At 39.8% G+C, this 14019-nt stretch overlaps 3 protein-coding genes across 4 annotated transcripts; all 3 read left to right on the plus strand.

Moving 5' to 3' along the window:
- The first annotated feature begins 194 nt into the window (after window positions 1-194).
- On the plus strand, window positions 195-4465 carry LOC113135743 (zinc finger protein 189-like). Its single transcript, XM_026315990.1, has 4 exons — window positions 195-335; window positions 655-1248; window positions 2680-2870; window positions 3020-4465. Exons 2-4 carry the CDS (start codon window positions 680-682, stop codon window positions 3937-3939), a joined length of 1680 nt encoding a protein of 559 aa, XP_026171775.1. The 5' UTR covers window positions 195-335; window positions 655-679; the 3' UTR covers window positions 3940-4465.
- A 774-nt stretch (window positions 4466-5239) lies between these two features.
- LOC113135088 (sesquipedalian-1-like) lies at window positions 5240-8583 on the plus strand. 2 transcript variants are annotated; one of them, XM_026314733.1, is made up of 4 exons: window positions 5240-5373; window positions 5833-5942; window positions 6821-7124; window positions 7972-8583. In XM_026314733.1, the coding sequence occupies exons 2-4, from the start codon at window positions 5862-5864 to the stop codon at window positions 8376-8378; spliced, it is 792 nt and encodes a 263-aa protein (XP_026170518.1). In that variant the 5' UTR covers window positions 5240-5373; window positions 5833-5861; the 3' UTR covers window positions 8379-8583. The 2 variants fall into 2 exon arrangements, with proteins under 2 accessions (XP_026170518.1, XP_026170519.1); XM_026314734.1 differs by having other exon boundaries at window positions 5359-5373; window positions 5829-5942.
- A 1700-nt stretch (window positions 8584-10283) lies between these two features.
- Window positions 10284-13731, plus strand: mylpfb (myosin light chain, phosphorylatable, fast skeletal muscle b). The gene is made up of 6 exons (XM_026315374.1): window positions 10284-10406; window positions 10972-11067; window positions 12093-12273; window positions 12443-12521; window positions 12628-12676; window positions 12774-13731. Exons 1-6 carry the CDS (start codon window positions 10404-10406, stop codon window positions 12873-12875), a joined length of 510 nt encoding a protein of 169 aa, XP_026171159.1. The 5' UTR covers window positions 10284-10403; the 3' UTR covers window positions 12876-13731.
- The last annotated feature ends 288 nt before the right edge of the window (window positions 13732-14019 follow it).

Raw genomic sequence — 14019 nt, forward strand, 5'->3', positions numbered from 1 at the left:
AATATGTAAAAAGAAATCTTTCTATATATGTCCTCTTTTGATAAGACAGACAGGTCCATTTTCGGAAAATAGAGCTTAGCCAACATTGGAAGTTTGGCTTTTGTGTCTATGTGACTGACAAAACATATTTCCCAACACTGTAAAAGTATGTGTTCATTTCAAAATTTCCAGCAATTATTTCCTTTTCTTAGCTAGATGAGACTTGTGTAAGACTGATGCCAACTCTAAAGGGCTGCCTCGTTAAACAGGTGTGTCACTTCCTATTCAACACACTTTTAATTCAGGCAAGCTACAGGAAACACAGCAGTGACACTGTGATACAAGAGACCTGAGAGGTAAGTAAGATTTTCAACTTATTCAGTTGATTGATGCTGTGTCTGCTGCAAACACTGGTTAAATATGAACAATTTGAAGGTAATTGTGGAGAAGTGTCTAACTTTTTAATATACTTTAGATTTCAGTTTGAGCCTTAAACATGAAACCAAGGTTCACTGATATCCTGAATCTATATTATAATAAAGGCTTATTCTTTTAACATGAAATTGAATCAGAACAGGCTGTGACGTGTTAAATAAAAATAAAAAGACAAAATCCATCAAATATGTTAAAAGCCTATATTGTGTTTAATGATGAAGTATTGTCTTTTTGTCTCAGGATTTCTTTTGACTGAATTGTCATAATGCAAAACGTCAAGTGTGTTGCTGTTGGAGATACTGATGTAGGAAAGACCCACCTCCTCTGCACTTATGCCAAAAAGATGTTTCCTAAGGACTACATTTCAGGTTTCTATGACACATACAATACCCAGCTCAGTGTAGACAACCACACTGTCCAGCTGGTGCTTGGGGACACCTCTGGGCAGGAGGACTATGACAGTGTACGCCCACTCTGCTACAACCAAGTCAGTGTCATCATCATCTGCTTCTCCATTGCCAGCCCAAGATCCTACGAGAATGTCAAGAACAAGTGGCTTCCAGAGGTTAAGCACCATTGCCCTAATGTGCCTATTCTCCTTGTGGGAACTAAGACCGACCTTCGTGATGATCAGCAGATCCTGGAGAAGCTAAAGGAACAGAACCAGATCCCAGTCACCCACCAGCAGGGAACAACAATGGCAAAGCAAATAAAGGCTGTTAAATATCTGGAATGCACTGCAATCAACCAGGTGGGGTTGGATAAGGTGTTTGATGAGGCTGTGCACACCTTTCTCAGCCATTCAACCACCACCAAAAAACCTTGTGTACTTCTGTAAGTTAAGGTGCTCATGTAAATATTTTATTTTGATAGAATTAAATATGATATATTTAATTATTAAATATGATATATTTGCTCTAATTAAATTAATATTATACACACTTCTCTGTGTGTTTTGTTTTATTTATTTATTTGTGTACTTATTTATTTCTTTTTCCATGTGTAACATTTCAACATTTTTTTAAAGCATGGTGGTAGAACATTTTAATTTACTCATTACTTTTGTTTTTTCTGAGTGGTTATTATATTCTCTGTTAATAAAGCATGATATCCTAGTTTTGTTTAGTTCGTTCTGTAACATTTCATTGAATGCACTATATGTTTGCCACATGAATATAAAGAATTCAAGGTGATGTAGCCTAATTAAAAAAGAGCCCCTCTGTTGACAATCAGAAAAAAATATATTCAGGATATACATTATATAAAAATCTATATTATTAAGACATGACGCGGTGATAGGTCACGACTTCATAACACGTGGTTGTCATTCATATTCCAGATGTGTGAATATGCATGACTGTGTAACTTATACCGTAAGTTAGAGTAAATAAAGTAATTATCCATATTTACTGAATGAAAAACAGCAGAAGGCGAAGTTGACTGCTGCAGGTGAAATGTCAGATGAATAAAGAAGAATTAATAGTAAACAGTTACATAGAAACGAATACAGACGTTAAACTCGGACTTTTATTCTGAAAACCATCGTACAGCGGAAGTGAATCAGGTTGTACTTCCGGAGGTTATGAGTTGTTGTGTTGCGTTTTTATTTGTGCCTTGTCGTGTTGTTTCCAGGCTTTTAAATTTCTTATTACTTGCTAATCAGGCTCACGATTAATCAGAAGCAAACATCCGGCTAACATGGTGCCCACGTGACGGGTTTTTTATTGGACCTCTGGGATGTTTAAAGGGAAACCGATATTATAACTTCACGACTAGCTGGAAGGTACTGCAGTTGTAAACATGTCTAGCTAGTTGGTCAATCTAGTTCATTTGAAATATGCGTTATTTGCGCATATATGCGTTATATAAACACGTAATAATTAAACATAGCATTACATAACAGTGGAACGGGCAGATCTCTTTGTATTTAATGTAACGTTGCAGCCACATTGCAATTATTTATTTATTTATTGTTTGTTTGTTTGCTGGGGGGGGGGGGGTGTATTTGTGTTTTGTTTTTTTTATTGCGTGTTTTACTTATATTGAGCTTTGCAATACTGTATAATACTAATCAGTTTATGAAAGAACAGATTATTAAGTTCCAAAGTAACAGACGTAGTTTTTGGGTGAATGGACACATGAACCTTTAGTGTCATCAGAAGAAGCATATATTCACATTTATCACATCTCCTATTAATTATTATATCAGATATACATACTTATCATTTCATTTCATGCGTAATCACTCTGCATGTTTCATTTCAGGATGTCTAAACTTGAACGTCTGAATGCTCGTGTATCCAAGCTACTGACTGAAGCTGTGCAGGAGGTTCTGGAGGTGGTGAAGGAGACCGTATCGGAGTACCAGGAGAAAACTGCCAGAACTCAGAGAGAGAATGAGAGTCTAAAGAGACGACTGCAGGAGCTCCAAGATAAGATATCAAGAGAAAGCACATGTGGGTACAAATGTAATCGTCTTTGATTGTCATTGTTACAGATAGTGTGACATTTGTATTCTGGTCGAAGTGCAATTATGAATGAATGTATTCTTAACAAGTTATTAAATAAAAGTAAGCATTCCTTGTTTTTATTCTGAATTTCTTAGCAGTTCTACCTGAAAATCGTCCACTGCCTGAAGAAAAAGAAGGCACAGACTGTCATGAGCAGGGTGGGGATCTTGATCAAATGTATTACCCGGATGTTGCTGTTACAGAGCAAAAGCCAATAGGCAGCTGCAAAGTTCACCATGACATGAAACAGGAATCCAAAGATCAGGAAAGGTACAATCATTCTGAATCACAAGCTGAGTGCAGCTTAGCACAAACATCAACAGAACAATGCAAAGCACAGCCTGCAGAGGGGACATGCATTATTAAGGAGACAAAGACTGTCCAAACATCACACAATGAAAGCCTGAGTAACAGTGCTGTGTCATCCAATGATGTGTGCAACTCTCACTCCAGCACCTCACTTGGAGTAAGCCTGTCTGTCATTAAGAGAGAGCCAGATCCAACAGACTGCACATTAGAACCACCATCTCTACAAGAACATTATAATGGCTGTGTGGATTTAAGCTGCAACTCTTCTCGTCAGAACTCTGCTGATACCCTCAGGCAACAAGTTGCTGCTGAACCTTATGGACTGGTCTTTATCCACTCAAACCACGGCATACCAAGAAGGCATGGGTTTGCAAAGACCCACAGGGCTTCCTTTGACGTGAGAAAGATCAGCGAGCATTTGAGGGGAGATGACTCGCACTTATGTGTTGTATGTGGAAAGACATTCAGCAGGCTCGGGAACTTAAGAATCCACCAGCGATGTCATACAGGAGAGAAGCCATATGGCTGCATACAGTGTGGGAGACGTTTCACTCAGGCAGGAGACCTGAAAAAACACAAGAGAGTCCACACAGGAGAGAAACCGTACTACTGCAATCAGTGTGGGAAGAGCTTCAGTCGAGGGGAGAATCTTAAAAGGCACCAAAAGATCCACATTGGTGAAACTTTACAGTTACAACAAGCATGAAGGGAGCAACAGTAATGATTAATGCAGTAGACTCATTGCACATCAGTAAAACAGCACACTTTATGCATTGTCTGTGAACAGTAATTTTTGCTTTCTGCTTTTTCAGGTAAAAATAGTTGCAGGGTGTTGAAATAATAAGCTACAAAATTAATGAAAAGGCTCGTCTCTCGTAACTCTGGAACTGTTCCAAGGAGTTACTTACTTTTTGGGTTTGTAGCCTGTTGTGTGCACAAGTTTTTCCTAACGAAGCTTTTTCAAACATTTTGTCTAGCACGAAAAGCACAGCTATAATTGGTAAGATTAAAAACATTATTCCAGTTAGGTGAGCTGTACTGTGCTGCTGAACCTGTGATCTTCCATTGACAGCACCGCAATGTTCACATTACAGGCCTTGCTGTCGCTGGAAAACCACAGGTTCAGAGTGTTACATGGTGTAACACCTGTTGAGCTCATGGTCAGAAAGTTTCATCTTTCATTTTTAAATGAGTGACTGGTAAAGATGATTGATTGCAAAGTTTTAAAATCCGAATAGCATGATTGTCATTAAAAATGTCAGATTTTACTGAATGAAACTTGCTGTGTGCTTGATATATTTATTTCACACCATTGCAGGCTGAAGTAGTCGCAGACAGACGTGGCCTTAATAAAGTCAGAATGTGCACATGCAGTGTATTCACAGAGGAACCAACACACAGCACTAACCGCGAAAGAGTTAACACATGGCCGAGAACTGCTGTTTATTAGTATTTCTTTTACTGATGTTCACACAGTCTTAGTACACATTACTTTTAAAACCCTAGAGAGACTAAAAAGTATATATAGGCTGTTTACTGCACATATTTACTGACCATCAGGTCAGAGCTAAAGTGGGCTAAGGGGTTAAAAACAGCTCTAGACTGATCACCCCCCCACCCATCCAAATACTCCCCTTGTACTTGTATCTTTCAAGTACCCATAACATAAAATACACGTACGACAGAGTACACATGGCAGCTCCATAACACTATTAAAATATGCTTTAAGTTCTGTTATATTCTACCAAATCAACTTTTATCATGAATGTTGTACATTATTTATATAACAACACAATTTTAAAAAGTTTGTGTACATTTGATCAAACACAACTTCATGTACAGTGTGAGCACAATACTAAAATACTACTAAAATAATTTAGGCCTATAATAAAGACTCCTGATCGGTAAGTCAATTCAGATCAAAGTCATTGAGTCGTAACCCAGAAATGTATATTATTTTTTTAACGCTCAGACAGTTGGAGCGTGCATTAGTTTGACTGGTTGCTCTTGCGGCTGTAGTTCACCCGGTTTACGGTAGTTTGTGTAGTTTGACGTGGAGATGCCCGCACCTTCTGGCACCAGGAAGCGATTGACACATAATCTCAGAGGAAACTGAATCGCGTTGACACAGTCCAAAAAGGTGAGTAAACATGAAGCATGTGGATGTGAGAAACTGTTCCGCTTCTCTGTTTCTTAACCCAAAGCGGACGTTACTAAATGAAACCAGAATCAGAAGCGTCACTTATCACTATCCTGGCCGCACTATCCTGGCCGCACTCACCGATGGCCGTCGCCTTAAAAACAGTGGGCGAGTTATTAATGGCGGTCGGTTTGGACATGTTTCCATCGAAATATAAAATAATACTAAACTTTAAATCAGTTAACAAACTTTTCTGTTGGTATTTCAAAGTATTTAATTTAGGTTAGGGGGCATGTCCTTGTAGCAACACGGAAAAGAGCTGGCGGTATTTGGCCCAGAGACAAAATGTGTAAACATTAAACCCTTTATTATCACTTCTGTTGATGTTGGTAGAGAAAGAGGGTGAACTATTGTGATATGTTGTCCGCGCGTGTGTGTGTGTGTGTGTGTGTGTGGCAGGTTGTGTTTGAGTATCCTGTTATGTTGAAATGAAGATTGATGAAAAGATTATCACCTATTTTGAATCCTGTAACTCACCTGTGGACAAACAGGGATACCTCTACAAGAAGGTAAGACCCAGAAAAATCCTTCAATAGAACAATATTTAAATTTAAGAGGAAATATATGTTGCCTGTGTGTCTTACAATCTTCTACTTCGTCTCTAAATATTATGTTTTTCTTGGTTTTATTATTATTTATCATTTTTATTTCTTGTTTCATCTTAAATGTTTTACTTTTTCCATTAGAACTGTCTTGTTGTGAACTGTCATCTATAAACCAACAACCTTTATGAAAAGTGGAATTAAAATAAACAAGACTGATTGATTGATTTGATAAATCGACCAAAGGAAATTGTGGTTTTAAAAACACATCAGGGGCCACATATAGACACACAAAGACAAACAACCTCACACACTCACACTCACTCCTACGGGCAATTTTAGAGTCACCAATCAACCTGACATACATGTTTTTGGACTGTGGGAGGAAACCAGAGTACCCGGAGTAAACCCACGCAAGCACAGGGAGAACATGCAAACTCCACACAGAAAGGCCGGGATGTGAATGTGTTAAACATTGTCTTAATGATAATAATAATAAACTTAACTTATGCAGCACCTTTGAAATTAAAGTGTTTTAAATGGTAAAATGGACATAAAGGCATTAAGGCACTGCAGTTAAATGTAATCAGGCAAATAAATGTGCATGAAATGATACTTGACTCACCTGGAAGACTGTCAGTCAATACAGATGTTCAAATAATACACTTTGAATTTCTAAACACATACAAATACTTAACTTTTTGGTGTTTGCATCAGTAATTTCATGAAACTGTCTGTGACATTCAACCTCACAGCAAGCATCTTATTTCAGCAACGCTGTTGTGTAAGAAATTGAGTAAATGAGCCATTTGTAAATGAGTCAGTAAACCACAGATGTCACACAGGGTGAGATCAAGACCTCCTATCAGAAGCGCTGGTGTGTGCTGAAGGGGAACCTCCTCTTCTACAAGGACCGGCCAACTGACCGGGACCTGATAGGAGTGATTGTTCTGGAGGGTTGCACCGTCCAGCTGTGCGAGTCCGAGGAGCAGTACGCTTTCTCGCTGGTGTGGAGCGAGCCCGGACTGCGGACGTATAAGTTTGCTGCAGAGGACGAGGCCAGTCAGGAGAGCTGGATCAAAGCCCTGCTGTCAGCCAACCACAACTACCTGGAAATGCTAGTGATGGACCTGGAGAAGAAGTACAGAGGTGAGAGTCAGAAAGGATGATTGTCTTTATGTCTGTGGGTGAAAGAGAGCAGCCTTTGTTCTAGAGAGCAGCCATGAGAGGCGTTACATCACTGTGTAATGCTCCACATCAGATACTGTGTACATTGTGGTACGTGTTGTACAAACATTACAATCTCTTAACATCTGTCTGTCAGTATGTGCAGGCAGACACATTGTGCTGAATACAGCAGTTTGTAATGATCTGATCTGAGACTTTATCAGAGAGGGGTTCAAATAACTGCAGTAGTTTTGAAGCTTTAGCTCTTGGTTTTGTTGTGTTTGACTGAAGTACATTATAAGGTATGGGTAATATTTTGTTGTCTTCTTTGTGTGTTGGACTGGAAATAAATCTAGCTAAACAACAACATTGAAACAACTCCTTTCTGATCAATAGTAACCAGATTGAACATGATGAGCTTCGCTAAGGTCGATTTTAATTTGGTGCAAGGTTATTTATATGTAATCCGAATCTTTTTCAGAGGTCAGTCAGTAGAAGTTTCATTAAATTGCACAAAAAAGTATTGGTTGCCCAACTCTCTTCCTGCAGCTCAGCCTTACTGTTGGTTTAGAAACAAACATTAGCACTTAGGCAAATTTCTGTTCTCTGGTTTTTAAGAGAAGAGAGAGAATAGGATGGTTACCGTAAAATCTAAACTAGGGGAAATCAGTATGACACAAAAAGAAAAAGCTAAATAAATTTAACCACATTGCAGTAATTGCTGGTAGGATTGGTAATTTCCTTTCTGCTCCTCCTGTCAAAATGTCAGCCTGTCTATTAGCAAGAGACTTTCTAATGTATTATTCATATTTCTTTGCTCTTTCCTCAGACACATTGCTTGCACTCTCCTGCGAACAGGTCAATAACTTGACGCCAAATTTCAACATGGCGGTCAATCAGAGTGCACAAATGTCAACGCTGCCTCCTACATTTCCAGCACCAGATGTGATACCAGGAACTGGTCTGAGCTTCAATCCAATGCTCCATGCTCCTACCAATTCATCCAAAACAGCTAGTAAAAGATCACCCAAACTCTGGCCCAAGAGGAATACAAATGTGGCGTCTATTAAAACTCCTGATGTACCCACCGAGGAGTGGTCAGCGATCTTCTTCAGCAGGGAGGAATTTTGTAAACTGCATGAAGAGTTTGGAAAAGAAGTGAAGGAACTGATCGCTGATTGGTCAAAACAAGGTGGTGCAGCTGTCCAAGAGGAAAATTTAATAGACTTTGGATAATAATGTGAAGTATTCACAGTGTCTAAACCTGAATGTTAAAAACATGGCTGCATTGCAAAGCTAGTATGTAAAAAGAAATTAGCACTGCAGCCATTATTGTTAAGCAATTTTTGTGTATATCTATTGTTCATGAGCATACTGTTCATATTTTACCTATAATGCTGTAGAGTCAATAAATGGCCCTTAATCTGCTTCATTGACTGTTGACTCCTAGTACAGTGAAGTGATTTCTTCATGTGAATGTTTGAAAACAGTCCACACTGACCTACACTTCAACATATTCAGTTTAAAATTATAGTTGTGTGGTGGCAAACCAGGCCAAGAAGGATGATGTCTGCAGAATTTTAGAAGAGAGTCAAAATGGCTGAGAACGAGAACAGCGGGGGCTGGCAGCGGCTATTTCAGTCTGTCCAGCTGTCTTGTTTTTATGGTCTTTGCCATAGCTTGGTTTCTTTCTCCCTCTGTGTGTGTCTCTCTCTTTCTTTTCACCTTCAAGCCCATACTAGAAGTCGCTGCTCTGCTGCGCATGAACTTTTTTACACTTTTGCTTGCTTCTATGCAAATAATTCTCTCCATTTAAATCATCAGAGCTATGATGTTCAATCAGATGAAATCAATAAAATGAAGGAAAAAAACTCAAACAGTTAGTCCCTTTGAGAATGTAGTTCCTATTTTGCCATGTGAAATACTAGGCCTACAAATGATTGAAGGTGCAGTATCGGTTCATGTTGGTGCTGAATTCCTAAACATGCCCTAGCTGTATAGCGGTGTGATTGATGGCAGCCTATGTAGCTCATATATGGAGTTTGGTGGGTGGGCCACTGTCCTCCTGTTCTAAAGCAACTATACTGGGAGCCACCAGGAGTGTCCCAAATTAGTTCATCCATGGTAGGAAAGCTGCTCATTTCGTCCAATTTCCTGTCTCTCATCACAGATGTGATCTAAAATCACAGAAACTAAGAGGTCAGACTTGAAGAAGTCCTGCTCCTACAGAGAGAAACTAAGGCTTGGCTATTTTGTTGTTAACAGCCATTACCTGAGCTTCTTCTTTGCTTTTTTCCCATATAGAACATGAGATTTTACACTACCAATGCACAGAACAATGAATTTCAGAGTTGTGTATGTGAACTGTTTGCACAGTCTGTTTCTGATTCTGTGTAAAAATGCTGTCTACATTTAATTGTTCTTTTTCAAACCTGGAATTTGCAGTAGCACATATTTGCTGCTATCAGTGTCAGTATAAAGAATGTTTACATTTCTCATTGATGGAAGGTCAGTGTTTCTAGAGGCCAAGTAGTCAAGTGTCATAATTGGAGCTGAACCAGTGTTCATCAGCCAACTGTTTTCAGGTTTCATGACTGATATAAACCCTCCCAGCCACTACTGATCTGCTAGTGGGCTCAAACCAAACCTATCATTTAGACAGGTGATGACTTCAGGATATATTAAGTGCAAATATGTGTTGGCACCTTAACCAGCTTGAGGCTGTTAATTATTGGAAAGCATTAGTCAGGCTTGCTGCAGGATAACTCCTGGACATGTGCATATCAAATGAGAGAAGAAACAGAAGACTGTCATCATGCAGTACAATGGGTTCTGTTGTCTTACAGTGGATATTAATGACACAGAAATAGCCACAACAAAGACTCACAGTATGTCTTGTTGAAGAAGAGGGGAATGGAGACAGTTGTCTCTCAGCATGTCTGTCAGTTTGTTTGGCCATATTAGTCCACAGATGACACCAAAGTCAGGCCTGTGTGTTGGCATTGAATTTACCTCATTCCAAGGCTCCTGGGGCCTATTTTGGAGCATCGGTAAGCTGATCCGCCTGCCACCTCCTCGCTCCTCCCTCATTCACTTAGTTTCCATCAGCTCTGTTTTCCTGCCAAACCTGATGGTGTGGCTAAAGTTAGCCACCAGTGGGCTAGTATATAAGACCCTGGTAGTCCAGGAGCTACATGTCAGTCACATCGGCTTGGCGTAGGCTACTCTTCTTGACCAACAACAACCCCACAAACCTGAGAGATGGTGAGTGTGGCCATGTTCCTTGGAAGAGCGATCTCTAGGGAAACAGGATCTTCTCTCCTCTAAAGTGATGAGATCAAAGCATCACTGATACATTTGCTATCTGGATTACAAACATCCCATGAAGTGAAATTGCAGGCGTCTCTAAACCTGAGCCTCCCAGTTTATGGATGTGGACCCAGTCTAACATTTATCTGCTGGCTTGATGTTTGGCTAACATCACAATCCTTAACTGTGGTGAAATACTAAAATGCAGTCTGTTTGGTGATGATTTCCTAATGATTAAGTTATTACACAATATTTTAACCTAAACTGAGATTTTTGGAAGAACAATCAGTACTTTACGAGAATGTCTGATTCCATTGGAAATTTGCTAAATCTGCAATCCAACTTTATCTATATTTAATATCGAACATTTTTTTCATGTACAAAAAAAGTGAACCTATATTTTAGAATGTGTTTATCCACTTGTATTAGACAACAGTCTTTGTATGTTTTCAACATTAGTTTGTCTGGTTGATGTTTTTTTTATTTATGAAATGTATTTTAACCCTTTATCATTTCCCAGGCACCCAAGAAGGCCAAGAGGAGGCAGCAGGGTGAGGGTGGATCCTCCAACGTGTTCTCCATGTTTGAGCAGAGCCAAATCCAGGAGTACAAGGAGGTAACATTTTCCTTATCACATCTTCAAAGCTGAAGTTTTCTAGGTGTAAAAAATTTGATGTTGTTCTTGGCCATGTGAGATAAAAGACCTTTACATATAACGGATGTGTCATGTGTCATATGATCTTGGAGGCAATGTGAAGAACCGACCCGATCATTTTGACTGCATGACAGCAAAAATGTCCCCATCAGCATGACAAGACGGTAAATCTCAGCTTGTTTAGTGACAGCAGCTACCTCCTCCATGTGGCAGCACAGTAATACTCGTCAGAGACCCAAAACACTCACTTGGTGACCCCACTGGAATGCCGCCCAACAGCTGGTCGTCCTTGAATATTAATTAAAGCAGGAAAGAGAGGCTAAAAGTAGAAAGGACAAGAAAACATTCGAGATTAATAGAACTATAGTTGAAGTCTACACTTTGTAACATTGTAATATGACATTACTGTTTTTGTTAATAGTTTGTGAAAATCAGGAGTCATTTTGGGGTTTTCCTTTAATATACAGGTAAAAGTGGAAGAGAATACAATGGCTTAGCTGAGCTGCCTTGAGAGGCATCAAAAGGTGAAAGAACATTTGGGACATGGTCAGGAGATTTAGTCACAAGACAAAAAGAGGGGAGGGGGATGACAGCTGTAATCAATACTTTCTCCTTAAATGTCGCAAGGGGCTTGTCTCACATTCCGAGACCATTTTAAAACCTTAGAAAGACAAGTGGCCGACCGGCTGCCAAGCCCCCAAAGGTTTCCAATGCCATCTTTGGTGTCACTGAATTATATGTCCAGCTATGTTCGAAGAGAAGCTCCACACTTACGCGCTTATGTTAGCAAACAATCTCACACAAATAACTGTCAGAAGCAAGTCTTATGTTAGGAACGTGGGAGACATGTGAGGATCTCATTTTACATTGTTTTAATTAGCTGTGTTGTCGTTGATGGTGTGAGGGCTTATGAATGTCATCTGAGGAAGTGATGCATCCCAAAAAAATCAAGCACAATTGAATTTTATATTTATATATATGGACAGGCTTTCACAATCATCGACCAGAACAGAGATGGCATTATCAGCAAGGACGACCTCAGGGACGTGCTGGCCACAATGGGCCAACTGAATGTGAAGAATGACGAGCTGGAGGCCATGGTGAAGGAGGCCAGTGGCCCCATCAACTTCACCGTCTTCCTGACCATGTTCGGCGAGAAGCTGAAGGGTGTGTTCACACAGGATCTTAATTCAATTTACTCCTTGTTGTTTTTTCTCCTGTTTCATAAAATATTTCTCTTCTTTTCTTATTGGCAGTTCACATTACATGCATGACTTAAACTAGGAGTCTTTTTATCTTTTATCATTAAGACTAGTTGACCTGTTTTTACTCTTAGGTGCTGATCCCGAGGACGTTATTGTGAGCGCTTTCAAGGTCTTGGATCCTGAGGGCACTGGCACCATTAAGAAGGAATTGTAAGAGCTTTTACTTTTACTCACAGCACTACATCACAACTCTTGGTGGAATAGTTTTGAATCAAGATTGACCATCATATTTATTTTATCCATTTTCCATATCCAGTCTTCAGGAGCTCCTGACCACCCAGTGTGACAGGTTCACTGCTGAAGAGGTAAGCTTGATCAGTCTCTGTCTTACTCATATTCACATTCTGTCACACCTTCAGTACTTCAGGGTTGTAAGTCATTTCATGAATCTGTCCTGTACAGATGACCAACCTGTGGGCTGCCTTCCCCCCTGATGTGGCTGGCAATGTGGACTACAAGAACATCTGCTACGTCATCACACACGGAGAGGACAAGGAGGAGTAAATGCCCTTCTTTCAAGATCTCTACCTCTGATCAAAACCAAAAGTCAACTCACCATCTTCGCACTCCCTCTTCTCCTACGCCATGGCATCCTTGCACATGCTCACGCTCCAGCCGGCTCTTTCCACTGGCAAGCTCACTCTTGAAAAAGACTTTATCGAGATACTCAGTGAGAAGACTGAAGGCTGTGGGTATGTTCGTGTGTGAGTACCAACAGGGGAACATGGGATTATTTTCAATAAAAATAATCTTGTGACACTGAAACTCTCTCTCCATCTCTGTCCCTGCCTCTTGTTCCTCCTACTTATCCTCCCATCACTCACTCTGTCCTTCTGAGTTAAGACCAGCAGGGCATGCATCATACCTACGTACAGCATGTATGCATATGCAATACAGTGTGTACAGCAGTTAGTTGAAATGTCTCTTGGGTGCTGTGGTGCATGCACAGTCACTTGCTTGAAACAAGTAAGCAGCCTGACCCAAGTGGTCTGTTAGTCTTAACCAGACACAGAGTGTTTAATGGATTTGTGCCTTTGTTTGTACTGGAGAGGTGTGCACAGTAAAAGAGTGGGAGTACGGTACTATAATAGTTTACCTACCCCTCTCTTTTTAATCTGTCTCAAACAAAGCTATGAATGGAAAAGTTGCGATGAAAAGAGGAGAGCATGATTTTTTTTTAAAAATCTTGTAAATAGAGATAGAGATGGTGAAAGAAGGAGAGGTGGGCAGGAAAGAAACTAACAAAAGTAAAACTTATTTGTTTTTTTACTGTTTTTCCCTCCTCTCACTGCTGTTTCTCTCCTGTTGTTGTGACTGTCTGTCTCCACTGTAACAAATAAAGTATAAATAAAATCCACTATCTTTCGTATGACACTGCGTCTTTTGGTTTAAGTGGGGACATGGGTGAAAGCACTGCTGGTTGACTGTGAACAGCCCTGTAGGCCTGCGCACTGACTGTACAATGCATATAGAAAGCATGATATAACCCATTTGGATGGGCTGCTTCTAAATGGTGATTATAAATTTTTCAACTACTGACGAAAACTACTGAGTTATAAATTATATAAGTAAAATTCAAAATCTGAATACTCAAACACTGTACATCATGCTAATGATATGATAATGAGAATGCCTCCAACCAAACAAT

Source organism: Mastacembelus armatus, chromosome 19 (assembly GCF_900324485.2).
Source record: "Mastacembelus armatus chromosome 19, fMasArm1.2, whole genome shotgun sequence".
In the NCBI taxonomy this organism is placed as follows: Eukaryota; Metazoa; Chordata; class Actinopteri; order Synbranchiformes; family Mastacembelidae; genus Mastacembelus; species Mastacembelus armatus.